The sequence below is a fragment of the Ochotona curzoniae genome, unplaced genomic scaffold (genome assembly GCF_017591425.1).
Source record: "Ochotona curzoniae isolate NIBS_2020 unplaced genomic scaffold, NIBS_Ocur_1.0 scaffold_3208, whole genome shotgun sequence".
In the NCBI taxonomy this organism is placed as follows: Eukaryota; Metazoa; Chordata; class Mammalia; order Lagomorpha; family Ochotonidae; genus Ochotona; species Ochotona curzoniae.
This window is the reverse complement of record NW_024467106.1, coordinates 9,201,734-9,213,573: the sequence shown is the minus strand read 5'-3', so window position 1 is coordinate 9,213,573 and position 11,840 is coordinate 9,201,734. Positions and strand designations below refer to the sequence as shown.

The 11,840-nt window shown below is 51.3% G+C and overlaps 1 protein-coding gene across 1 annotated transcript; it reads right to left on the bottom strand.

Annotated features, from left to right (window-relative positions):
• Positions 1–2,722: 2,722 nt before the first annotated feature.
• On the bottom strand, positions 2,723–7,905 carry PDCL (phosducin like). The gene is made up of 4 exons (XM_040963353.1): positions 7,718–7,905; positions 6,197–6,373; positions 5,382–5,563; positions 2,723–4,588 (listed from the first exon to the last, which is right to left on the bottom strand). Exons 2-4 carry the CDS (start codon positions 6,366–6,368, stop codon positions 4,037–4,039), a joined length of 906 nt encoding a protein of 301 aa, XP_040819287.1. The 5' UTR covers positions 6,369–6,373; positions 7,718–7,905; the 3' UTR covers positions 2,723–4,036.
• Positions 7,906–11,840: the final 3,935 nt, after the last annotated feature.

Below are 11,840 nucleotides of genomic sequence, written 5' to 3'. Positions count from 1 at the left end.
TCTGCTGCCCCCTAGTGGCCATGTCGGGACCTGCATAGCACCAACATCCCTTCCAGCGGGTTGGGGATTTCATGCGATCTTGTCACCGGGATCTTTGGGACCCGTTTACTGAAGAGCAGCATGATGCCCTTCTGCTCTTTGGTGGAGAATTCCAACCTGCTCATGTTGCTTTGGGATTTCTTCCCCTTAGCAGCGTGCAGTGACTTCACGCCAACTCAGAGATCCTAGAAGCCGGCACTCTGGTGTGTCAACAGACGCTAATGGTTCATTGGCGGCCACCACGCCTGCTGCAGCCAGAGCTGCTCTGTAGGAAATGGAGGCGGGGCCGGTTAGATCACCAGGACTTCCCTCCTGCTCAGGAGAAACAAAATGTTTCACTAAGTTGAAATGACAGCGTCATAACAGTACTAATTTTTTGAGATGCTCCTATGAGTTACGTTAAGTGTTGGGTGGTTTACCATTATTAACTCACTGATCTCTTATTCCAGTTGTTGTTATCTCCCAGCTCCAAAAGCGGGTGGGGAAAAAAAGGCACAGTCAGTAATTGTGGGCTACAGAACCCTCAAACTGTTTTTCTTTGTTTCTCTTTTAAACTTTTAATTTTGGAGGACTGGTGCTGTGGCATAGTAGGCTAAACCCCTGCCTCTGGTACTGGCATCCCATATGGCTGCTGATTCAAGTCCCAGCTACTGCACTTTGGATCCAGCTCCCTGATAACATACCTGGGAAAGCGGAAGATGACCCACGTGTTTGGGTTCCTGCACACACGTGAAAGGTCTCGAAGAGGCTCCTGGCTCCTGGTGTCAGACCAGCCCAGCTCTGACCACTGCAGCCATTTGGGAAGTGGACCAGCAAATGTCTCTGTGTGTCTCCCTCTGTAGGTGTGTATCTCACCTTCTGTCTCTGTGATTCCGACTTTTAAGGTGAGGAAAGGACAGAGAGCGAGCGGGCTGAGCCCTCATCCACCGGTTCACTTCCAGATCCAACAGCCAGGGTCAGCCAGGCTAAGATCTCCTTCCGGGTCTCTCACGTGGGTGGCAGGAAGCCAAGAGCCGCAGCCACCACCCACCATCCCCCAGGCCGTGCCTCAGCAATAAGCTGCACGGGAAGGGGAGGAGCCAGGACTTGAACTAGGCACACCAAAGGGCCTGCAAGAACAATGCCCCCAAATGTCAGTCTTAAATTACCCCAAAGCAACTGGACTTCCTTGGAAAAGGCCTAACTCCAAGCCACGGGCAAGGAGAATAGCACGTTATCTGGGACACAGATCAGAAGACAAAGCATGGTCTCTAAAACTATTACGTCATTTCCAAACTGGCCAAAAGGCTACTCAGGCCCAAAGCAGCAAAGCCATGACGGTGGCAAATCCAGAGCTCTCGGACCATCTGTCAGCACACGCTGGTACGTGATGTGAGCGAGAGCTCTTCCTTGCGGCTTGCCAATAAATACGAAAGGAACGATAACATTAGGAAATCACCTATGTATCAGTAAATAAAGAATTCAGCAAGTTGGGCCTGGCGCGATAGCGTAAAGTCCTCACCTTGAATGTGTCGGGATCCCATATGGGCGCTGGTTCTAATCTCAGCAGCCATCCAGCTCCCTGCCTGTGGCCTGGGAAAGCAGTCGAGGACAGCCCAAAAAGCTTTGGGACCCTGCACCCACATTGGAAACCTGGAGGAATTTCCTGGCTCCTGGCTTTGGATCAGCTCAGCTCCACCGTTGCAGTCACTTGGGGAGTAAACCATCGGACGCAAGATTTTCCTCTCTGTCTCTCCTCTCTGTATATATGACTTTCCAATAAATAAATGAATCTTAAAAAAAAAATAGTAAATACAGCAGAGCCTAGAACCATATTCAAACAGCTCTCAATAACTTTCTGTACTTTCCACTTTTTTTCTTTTTTAAAAAGATTTCTTTCAATTGGAAAGGCAGATCAAATTTATGGAGAGGAGAGAGACAGAGAGAAAGATCTACCATCTGCTGGTTCACCCCCAAGTCCAACGGCCAGAGCTGAGCCAATATGAAGCCAGGAGCTCTTTCCGGGTTTCCCATGTGGGTGCAGGGTCCCAAGGCCTTGGGCCACCCTTTGCTGCTCTCCCACAGGCCACAAGCAGGGAGCTGAATTAAGTAGAGCAGCCGGGACACGAACCAGTGATCATATGGGATCCTGGGGCATGCAATGTGAGGATCCAGCCAGTGAACTATTGCATCGAGTTCCCACTTTTTTTCCTTAAAATTTTACTTTATTTATTTGAAAAAGAGAGTTACACATAAAGAAAGAGGTCTTTTTCCACACACCCCGCAGACGGCGGCAAAGGCTGGGGCTGGGAGCCAGACCAAGCTGGCAGCCAAGAGCTTCTTCCAGGTCTCCCACGCGGGTGCAGGGTCCCAAACACTTGGGTCACGCTATACTGCTTTCCCAGGCCACAAGCAGCGAGCTGAATGAGAAGTCGAGTAGCCAAGACTTGAACTGGCACCCTGATGCTGACACTACAGGCAGCAGCTTAACCTGCTATACTACGAAATCAGCCCCACTTGCCACACTCTCTACAATGAAATTTCTTAGACAAAAAAAAAAACCACAAAAAACAAAAAACAAAAACTACACATTTTCTTTCTAGTAATGAAATTCAACAGATATTATCAAAGCTCTTCTATAGTTGGTCAATTCTTGAGTGACCAGGAACAACAACAACAACAAAAAAAAACAAGAACAAAACTGTGGATGTTAAAGCTAAAATTTAATTTCAGATTACATTTTCCCTGACCCTACATTACACATTTTTTTTTCAAATAAGAAATAAAGGGGAAAAAACTCAAATGATGTTCATTATTATAAATACACAGAAAAAAAGACTAGAAAAATACATACAGAAAGTGTAACAGGGAGTTATTTTGGTTGGTGAAAGTGTATGGCTCATTAGGTCTTTTTGGGTTAATCTGTAATCCCGTCCCCATGGTTAACATCCGTTACCTTTTGTAACAAGTGTCTGCTTTCTTTTTAAGAGCCAGCCAACCATGACAGCACCTCTGTACAACGGAGTAGCAATGGCAGTTTCACAAAGCCTTGCAGCGGGCTATCCCACAACATGACAGGGTCTGACAGTGCATCAGCTGACCGCAGCACAGGGCAGCGTGTTCAGAATGGTCCCACTGATGTGCTGACAGACAGGAAGGCTGTGCAAACAGAGAACACGCAGGCGGGACTTCCCGGCCCCGAGGAGCTGAGCCCCCTCTCCTGCTCTCCTTTCTGCTTCTGCCTTTTGGTCAATGTCCTCTACTAAGCATGGACTATTTTCGCAATAAGCACAAAACAAACACAGGTTTTGGACAGTCCTGATGGGACATAAAGTTGCCTTGCTGGATAGAGCGAGAGGGGCAGGAGCTTTCTGGTTCCACACGCTCCTTTGAGGAGCGTTCCACTGCCACCCCGGTTGGAGGGTTGAGGTTGATGCTTGCCTGGCAGCGCCCCGAGGGCAGTCGGCACCCACACTTCCTGCAGATCCCTGATCCCCACTTCCCAACACTGGGGCCCACCACCAGCTGATGCACCCACTGCCTGGGACCTTAGACAAGGCCCTCATAGAGGTCAAGGAGAAAAAAAAATTCAACTGCCTTCTGGGGCTGTGGATCTGATTACAAGTAAATATACAAAGCATTTGATCAAGGAAATGCACTACTGATGTTTCAAACAACCCACCCCCGGGGGACCTGGCAGGCCTGTGCAGGACACACTGTCCTTCTGGGAGGCTCTGTAAATATTGACAGGGAACAGTCACGGAGATGCCATGCCACGGAGTCTGAGCTAAACAGCTCCAACGCACGGCTTCCTGTTTGTGCAAGTTCAAGTCGTTTTATTGCTAGCTACAAGGCGAGTCAGCATTCTGATTGAATGTAAGAATTCCTAGGCTTGACGCACGATGAAAGGGACTACACGGAACAGCTGAAGAGCCAGCAGACACAGCAAGGAACAGAGAAGCAGACACGCGCCTTCCAGCCCCGCCATGAGCGACCCACGCAGCCGCCCGCCCTGGCTTCAGTCAATCTCCAGGTCGCTGTCCTCGCTGTGACAGGTGGCAGAGCTGCGCACTGACGTCAGCAGCAGGACCTCCTTCTCCGGGAGTAACCCAAACTCCCGCAGAAACGCTTCGAGGTCCACGGCAAAGAAGTCTTCCCCCAGCTGGTCGGTGACGCGCACGAAATTGCCGACCAACTCGCCTCCCTTGTAGATGAGCAGGGCCGGGAGGGCGTTCCTGGTGAAGCGGCTGCTGGCCCCGATGACCGAGCTCCTCACGCGGCAGAACTTGACGGCCGGGTACTCGGCGGCCAGGCAGATCATGCAGCCGTTCATGGCCTCGGTGCCCGGGATGCCGTCCTCGTAAATGTGGACCATGACTAGCGTGCTTTTCTGTTCCTTGTCGATCGTGTCTAAAAACCCTTCTCCGCTGGGGATCTCGAAAACCTGCTTGAACTGGGGCCCCCCGTGAAGCTGCTGCCGCATCTCTTCCATCCTCTGCTTCCGGTACTGCCGCAGGAAAGCCTCATCATCCTGGTCCTCGTGCATCATGGCCAGCTCCTTCAGGGTCATCTGCACGTGCAGCAGAGGGAGGGCAGGGACACAAGCACGCATACTCAACAACCAAGGCACCTGCGCCTCTTATCACTTCTGCTTTTTATCAATGAGATCCCAAGATTTAACACTGCTTGCACTTGTTCATGCAAACGCCAACTGTAAGACTGCGACTCAAATGAGATTTTCAAATCCCAGCCTTTGAACCACAACACGTTGCCTCTCATCCAAACAGGCCAGCTCCTACTTTTTAGTAAATCATACCTACAGGGTCCTGTTTGGTTTGACCACTCCTTGGCCCTTAGGCAGGAGCCAGGTTTGTTCCACTGCAGGGAAGCCAGCAGGACCCTGTGCCTGCTGTTTTCCCGCGTGGTCTTTGGCCTCGATAGCAGGAAGTGACCAGCTTAAGCTCCATAAGCATCTTCCTTCTCCCGCCTGGGTGCAGACACAGCTACTTCATGCTCATCCCAGCTCAGTCCCATCCTGTAGAGGCGAGGGACCGGTAGCACAGAGGAATCTTACTGGATTAAAAAAGCCCAGCAGGCCAGGCCCTGTCTCCAGCATTCTATCCCCACAGCCCTGTGCATGCGGGTATGAGGTGCTGATCTCACTGACCCAGTGTAGAACCAGATCAGAAAGGAAGCTGCTTGCCCAGGGGTTCTGGAAGCAGAGCCGAGAGCGCATCCCGAGTGTGTCTCGGTCCTGGCCCAGCTCTGCACAGCTCCCAAACTTCCCCATCCTGCCGGAGCCCCTGACCCGGCCACAGCAGCCAAGGCAGCTTCGGAGAAGGGCCCGGCTCTGGCCCAATTACCTTCCCACTGATCTTCTCCTCCAAGTCCTTCTGCTTCCGCTGCTCCTCCTCTTCGTCCAGGTGGGACCTGCAGCTCATGGACAGCTTCTGGATGAGCCGTTCCATCTCCCGGCACTGCTCCTCCCTCTGCTCCGTCTCCAGCTGCTTGAAGCGACGCCAGTCTTGGATCACACCTTTGGGACCTGAGCGGCATGGATACGGACGTGACCGGTGGGTGCCGAGAGCGGGGAGCTCTCCGTGTGCTCTGCCACAAGCTGGCAAGGCAGACGCAGCAGCCATGGTGATAATAAGTACAAAGCCAGACTGAAGCCTGAGAGGCAGGGATTTAAGTAAATAAACCATGAGCCTTTGACTTCCTGCCTTGAGAAATATTCCAAATATCTCAGGTTTTCCAAAAAGGGCTATTTGTCATCCGCCCAGGGCAGTGAAGATCAGAAAGCCCGTTAGCACAGTAGAAAGATCTGTGTATGGAGAAATACCACACATTGCTGCTTCAACTACCACACTCACGCGGACTGACTGCAATGTAAAGACGTGACTGTGTCATTTCTAGGAATTTATGCCACTGATCAAAGCATACCTATAACTTACAGGATATCAAACAATTACTATCGGGAGACTCAAGAAAGAAACCTAGGTCAGTCCATGTTCCTTACCATGCTGCTATGCACACACATTTGCTCCGTGCGGTGGGAGAATCTAGAAGCGTTCACGGTGACAGAGCTCTGTACCAGCTCTGCATGCCGAGGCCCCGAGGGATGAGGACTGCACAGACAGAACAAAGCCACCTGCCAGAGTCCAGGGCGCGGCCGTACCTGTATTCACTGAGACGCCTTCGCCTGCCAGCTCAGCCTCTGCGGGCATGGCACTGCTGGCGGGGGCGCCCCGGCCTCCGTCCTTGTCCTCGCGGTCGCTGTCCTCATCCTCACTGCTGCTGTAGTAGTACTGCAACTTCTCCCCCAGCAGCTTGTCATCCAGGGTCGTCATGGTGCCTAGAAGAGGCAACGGGTCAGGCTCGTCACCGGCCGAAGCACACCGAGCGAGAGAAGGCGGAGGCCCACGGTGCTGACTCACAGGACCCTCAAAGCAGGCAGGGCGTGGGGTGCTCAGTTAGCCCACCCCTTGGGACAACTGCACGCCAGCCCCGAGTGCCTTGGTTGGAGTCCCAGACCTGCTCTCAACTCTAGCAGCCCTGCAAGGCACAGCCGACTGCTCAAGCACCCGAGCCCCTTTCTATGCGTGTGGAAGCCCCAGATGAAATTCCAAGCTCCTGGCTCTGGCTCCATCCATTCCTGGCAGGTAGGGGCATCTGGGAAGATAGCCCTCCGGCACACTCTTTCTGCTCCAAAAATACATTTTTAAAAATTTAGGTATTAAAAGAAAAAAGCACAATCTCTCTAGAAAATTCTACCATGATCCTGGGTACGAGGGTTTACTGTGCACTTTTTTTTTTTACTACTATGCATTTTTTAAAATATTTATTGGCTTGGAAGGCAGAATTGCAGAGCAAGAGAAATCCCCCTTCGGCTGGTTCAGACCCCAAATGACCACAACGACGAGTGCCAAGCCAAGACCAGAAGCCAGGAGCTCCATCTGGAGGTCTCACGCGGGAGGAACGGCACCACGTTATTTCCATTATTTCCCCGCTGCTTCTCCAGGCACATTATGCTCTTTTCTAGAAGGTACAATTCCAGGCTCCAATAAGGCAATTTCCTTTGCCCACCTTTTATAGCAAACAGGGGAGCTGGGATAGACCCCAGGGATCCCACCGCTCAGCATCCTTCTCCAAGGTGCCAATGATTGTCTTTAACAATGGATGGTTTTAGGTACACTTCCTTTCCTAGCAACTACAACGCCTGGGTGACTGAAAAATCCTGAGCAACGCCTTCACAGAGAAGCATCAAAGGCAGGCCTGCTGCTGAGCCTCGGTCTTCCCCTCAGGTCTCCCTCCCCCCAGCCCTCCCCATTCAGACTGGTCCAAAGAAGGACTCAGCTCCAGCAGGTGCAGCCAGGTGCTTTGGGGGCGGGGCAGGAGGAGGGGCAAGCGCGAGAAGGCGGAGCCAAAGAGAGGCGTGGGGGCGGGGGCGGGGCTAGCGTGCGGGGCGGGGCCGGCGTCACCGAGGACCGACGTGAGGGGCGGGGCTAGTGTGCGAGAGGCGGGGCCCAGCGGGGCGGGAAGGCCCGGGCAGCCCCGCGGGGGAGCGGCGGGCCGAGGGCAGGGAGGCCATGGAGGGCGCGGGGCCGAGGGGGGCGGTAGGCCGAGCAGCGCTCCCCGGGCTCGCCGGCCATCCTCCCACCCGCCCGCAGCTCCCTCCCGTGCCACCGCAGTGAGTTACCGGCCTAGCTCGGTCTGGATCCTCGAGATGACAGTTCCGGGAACCAGAAGGGAGGGAAGCGGCTCGGAGCCTTGAGGATCGTGGAGCAAAGCCGGCGGAGTCCCGGCTGCGAGGGCCAATGGGGCGGCCTCCTGGCGTCACGTGGACACACGTTGGCCAGTTAGCGGCAGCTTCTCCGTGACCGAGGGAGGGGCTACAGATCCCGTCTTGGGACAAAACACCTCCTTAACATACACGGTAGACTAGGTCTGCCTTAACTACGGTTTGGGCAGGGACGAGGTAGCCTGTAATGTGTCCATATGCCCAGCTGTCAGCGATAAAAACAGTGCATGCGCTGTAGACTGTTCAGAGATGAGACTTTTTCGTTATGTTCATCTCAGAGCAGGGAACACCACCAGGTTTCCCTCTGAGTGACCCAGATCGCCTCTCAGCAGCAGACAGGAATCCAGAGCCCAGCCGGACCAGGGCAAATGCTCACCCCTCCACAGGTATCATCACATGTCATCTATCGAGACAGAAAGCAGATACACTCATCTGCACAGGGTTACACAGCCTTACATCCAGGGCTTGGATTAAACTTTGTGTTTGAAAGCCAGACCCAAGACAACCAAATCCAATGTGAAATCCAGATTGGATGTTGGCACAATAGAAGAGTAACAATGGGATGCCTGCCAATATTTGACTAGCATCTGTCGGTGGTTACTATGTTATATCAATAGTTTAGCCAGGATTAAGGTGATGTAGAACCTTAACCTTTAGATGTTCTGGATGAATAGTATAGGACAACTCAATACTACGTTTTCAACATTTTGACAAACCTAGAATAACTGGAAATTCTGAACCCTCGTGTTGTGTCTAATATGCAAATGGCAATGTTGTCATGAAAAGCATTGTGCAAGCTGGAGCTCCTGGGGGCAGGCATTGTGGCACAGCACGGAAAGCTACCACAACAGCATTCCATATGGGCAGCCCTGACCTGCTGCCTGAGGCCGTTTGGGTGGAGGCTCTCTCTCCTGTGCTGCACCTTCCCTCTGAGACTCCTTTAAAATGAATAAGTAAATCTTTGAAAATACACAGACAGTTTTGAGTATAGTGAAGGACTTCTAAAATTGCGGTTCTAGGACCCCAAGAAATGATTTGCAAGTAAGGGCGCGTAAATACTCGTTTGAGACGATGTTTGCTTTATCTAGGGAGTGCAAAGAGCCCCCATTTGCCCCAAATACAAAGAAACTGCTTAAAGAGAACCTAGGGTAACTGTTGTATCTTTGTTTTCCAGAGGAGTACATCAGTCAGCCATATGAGAATAGCCATTTCCCAGTGGCTCAGCAAGAATTTGATTTTTGGAAAGAGTACAGTAGCATATCGGATAATCCTTTATCTATGGTGCCAACATCTGGTTTATGTTCCAACGGTCCTGCTCTACTTCCTATCCAGCTCCCTGCTTGTGGCCTGGGAAAGCATTAGAAAACAGCCCAAAGCCTTGGGAGTCTGCATCCACATGGGAGACCCAGCAGAAGCTCTTGGCTCCTGGCCCCTGGCTTCAGATCAGCTCAGCTCTGCCCATTTGGGTAGGAACCAGTGGGTAGAAGATCTCTGTCAATTTGCTTTTCAGATAAAAATAATTTTAAAAAAATTAATTTTGGGGTCCTGGAGTGATAGTCTCTTGATTAAATCCTCACCTTATATCCACCGGGATCTCACGTGAGTGTCAGTTCATGTCTCGGCAGCTCCACTTCCATCCAGCTCCCTGCTTGTGGCCTGGGAAAGCAATCCAGGACGGCCCAAAGCCTTGGGACCCTGCACCTGCATGGAAAACCCAGAAGAAGCTCTAGGCTCCTGGCTTCGAATCGGCTTCATGTGGCTGTTGTGGCCACTTGGGGAGTGAACCAGTGGATCTTTCTATCTCTCATTCTCTTGGTAAATCTGGCTTTCAAATATAACTCTTTCTTAAAATTTTATTTATTTTTATTGGAAAATCAGATACAAAGAAAGGAGGAGAGACAGAGAGGAAGATCTTCCATCCATTAATGTACTCCCCAAGTGGCCACAATAGCCAGAGCTGAGCCGATGCAAAGCCAGGAGCCAGGAGTCTCCTCCATATCTCCCATGTGAGTGCAGCGTCCCAAGGCTTTAGGCCATCCTTGACTACTTTTCCAGGCCACAAGCAGGGAGCTGGGTGGGAAGCAGAACTGCTGGAATGAGAACTTGTGTCCATATGGGATCCTGGCACGTGCCAGGCAAGGACTTTTGCCATTAGGCTACCATGCCAGAACCCCAATGTAAATCTTAAAAAAAAGAGAGAGAGTAACGTTTTGTTGCACATCAGGCTCTGGTAGCTGCCCCCTGCATCTACCTGTTAAGTGAATCACACGCAGTGATCCCGTGCCTGCAGCCTAGGAAAGGACTCTGCTCCTAAAATCACTTCCCTGCTTCCTGAAACTAGAGCTTCATGGCTATTTCCTTTGAAATTCTCAAGGGGCAGGTGCTTGGCACAGCAGTAAAGGTGCTGCTTGGGAAGCCCCTACAGCCCGGATCAGGATGCTTGGGTCAGATTCTCAGCTCTGCTCCCGATTTCAGCTTCTTGCTAACGCATACCCTGGGAAACCACAAGTCCTGGCACAAGAAGTTGGGTCTCTGCCACCCGCCTGGGAAATGTGGCTTGGATTCCTGCCTCCCGGCTCCAGCCTGGCACAGACGTGTCTGTGTCCGTCATTTAGGGTGTAAACCAGTAAGTATGAAATACCTCGATAGAGAAGTAGACATAGATATTTTTGTCTGACTTTCAATAAGTAAATACATTTTTAATAAACAAAAAGACACCCCGGAATTCAATTTTCCTCCTTTCAAATGATTATAATCCAGAAGTCAGCCCAGCTTTTACCACGCTTGGCTAAATCCTCACCTTGCATGCACCAAGATCCCATATGGGCGCTGGTTCATATGCTGGCTGCTCTACTTCCCATCCAGCTCCCTGCTTGTGGCCTGGGAAAGCAATAACTGACGGTCTAAGGCCTTGGGTCCCTGCACCTGTGTGGGAGACCCAGAAGAAGCTCCAGGCTCTTGGCTTCCGATTGACTCAGCTCTGCCCATTTCAGCTACTTGGGGAATGAGCCAGCAGATGGAAGATTTTTCTGTCTCTCCTTTTCTCTGTAAATCTGACTTTCCAATAGAAATAATCTTTTTTTAAAAAAAAAAAAGCATACAAATGAGAAATACAAAACATCTTAGTATTAGCATCTTTGCTGACTAGCCTAAGTAGTGAACAGAGGGTGAGGCCCCAGGGGCCACCTGTCCTCGGAGTCTGTCTGCCGCAAGCCGAAGAGCAAGCAGGTGCTGGGGAGGCCTGGGGTTGGAGCATGAGAGGCACAGAAGCACACACGTGAGAGAGGCTCTCCTATCACGGTCCTTTCTGGGAGCTTCACCGCCCTCCAGGTTCCAGGTGACGACAGATGAGCATGAACTCACAAGTGGGCAGAAAGGATTGCTTAGGAGGTGGTTGTGGCTTCCAAGCCTGTGGCCCTGAATAACAGTGTAACAGAACAACTAATTTTATCTGAGTTCTGAGATGATGGGGATAATGAGATTTCTGTTCAATAAAAGTATCACAAATAATTTGTACTTTAAAATATTTTGGGTGGGGCCAGGTGGCGTGGTCTAATGGCTAAAGTCCTTGCCTTGAACACGTGGGATCCCATATGGGCGCCAGTTCTAATCCCGACAGATCCACTTCCCATCCAGTCCCCTGCTTGTGGCCTGGGAAAGCAGTCAAAGACAGCCTAAAGCCTTGGGTTCTTGTACCCACATGGGAGATTCAGAGGGAACTCCAGGCTTCTAGCTTCAGATTGGCGCAGCACCAGCTGTTGGGGTCAACTGGGGAGTGAATCATTGGACAGAAGATCCTCCTTTCTGTCTCTCCTCCTCTCTGTATATCTGACTTTGCAATAAAAATAAATCTTTAAAAAAATAAATATTTTGGGTGAACCCAGCATGATAGCCTAGTGGCTAAAGTCCTCGCCTTGCATCTGCTGAGATCCCATACGGGCAAAGTTCTAATCCCAGCTGCCCCACTTCCCATCCAGCTCCCTGCTTGTGGCCTGGGAAAGCAGTTGAGGACAGCCCAAAG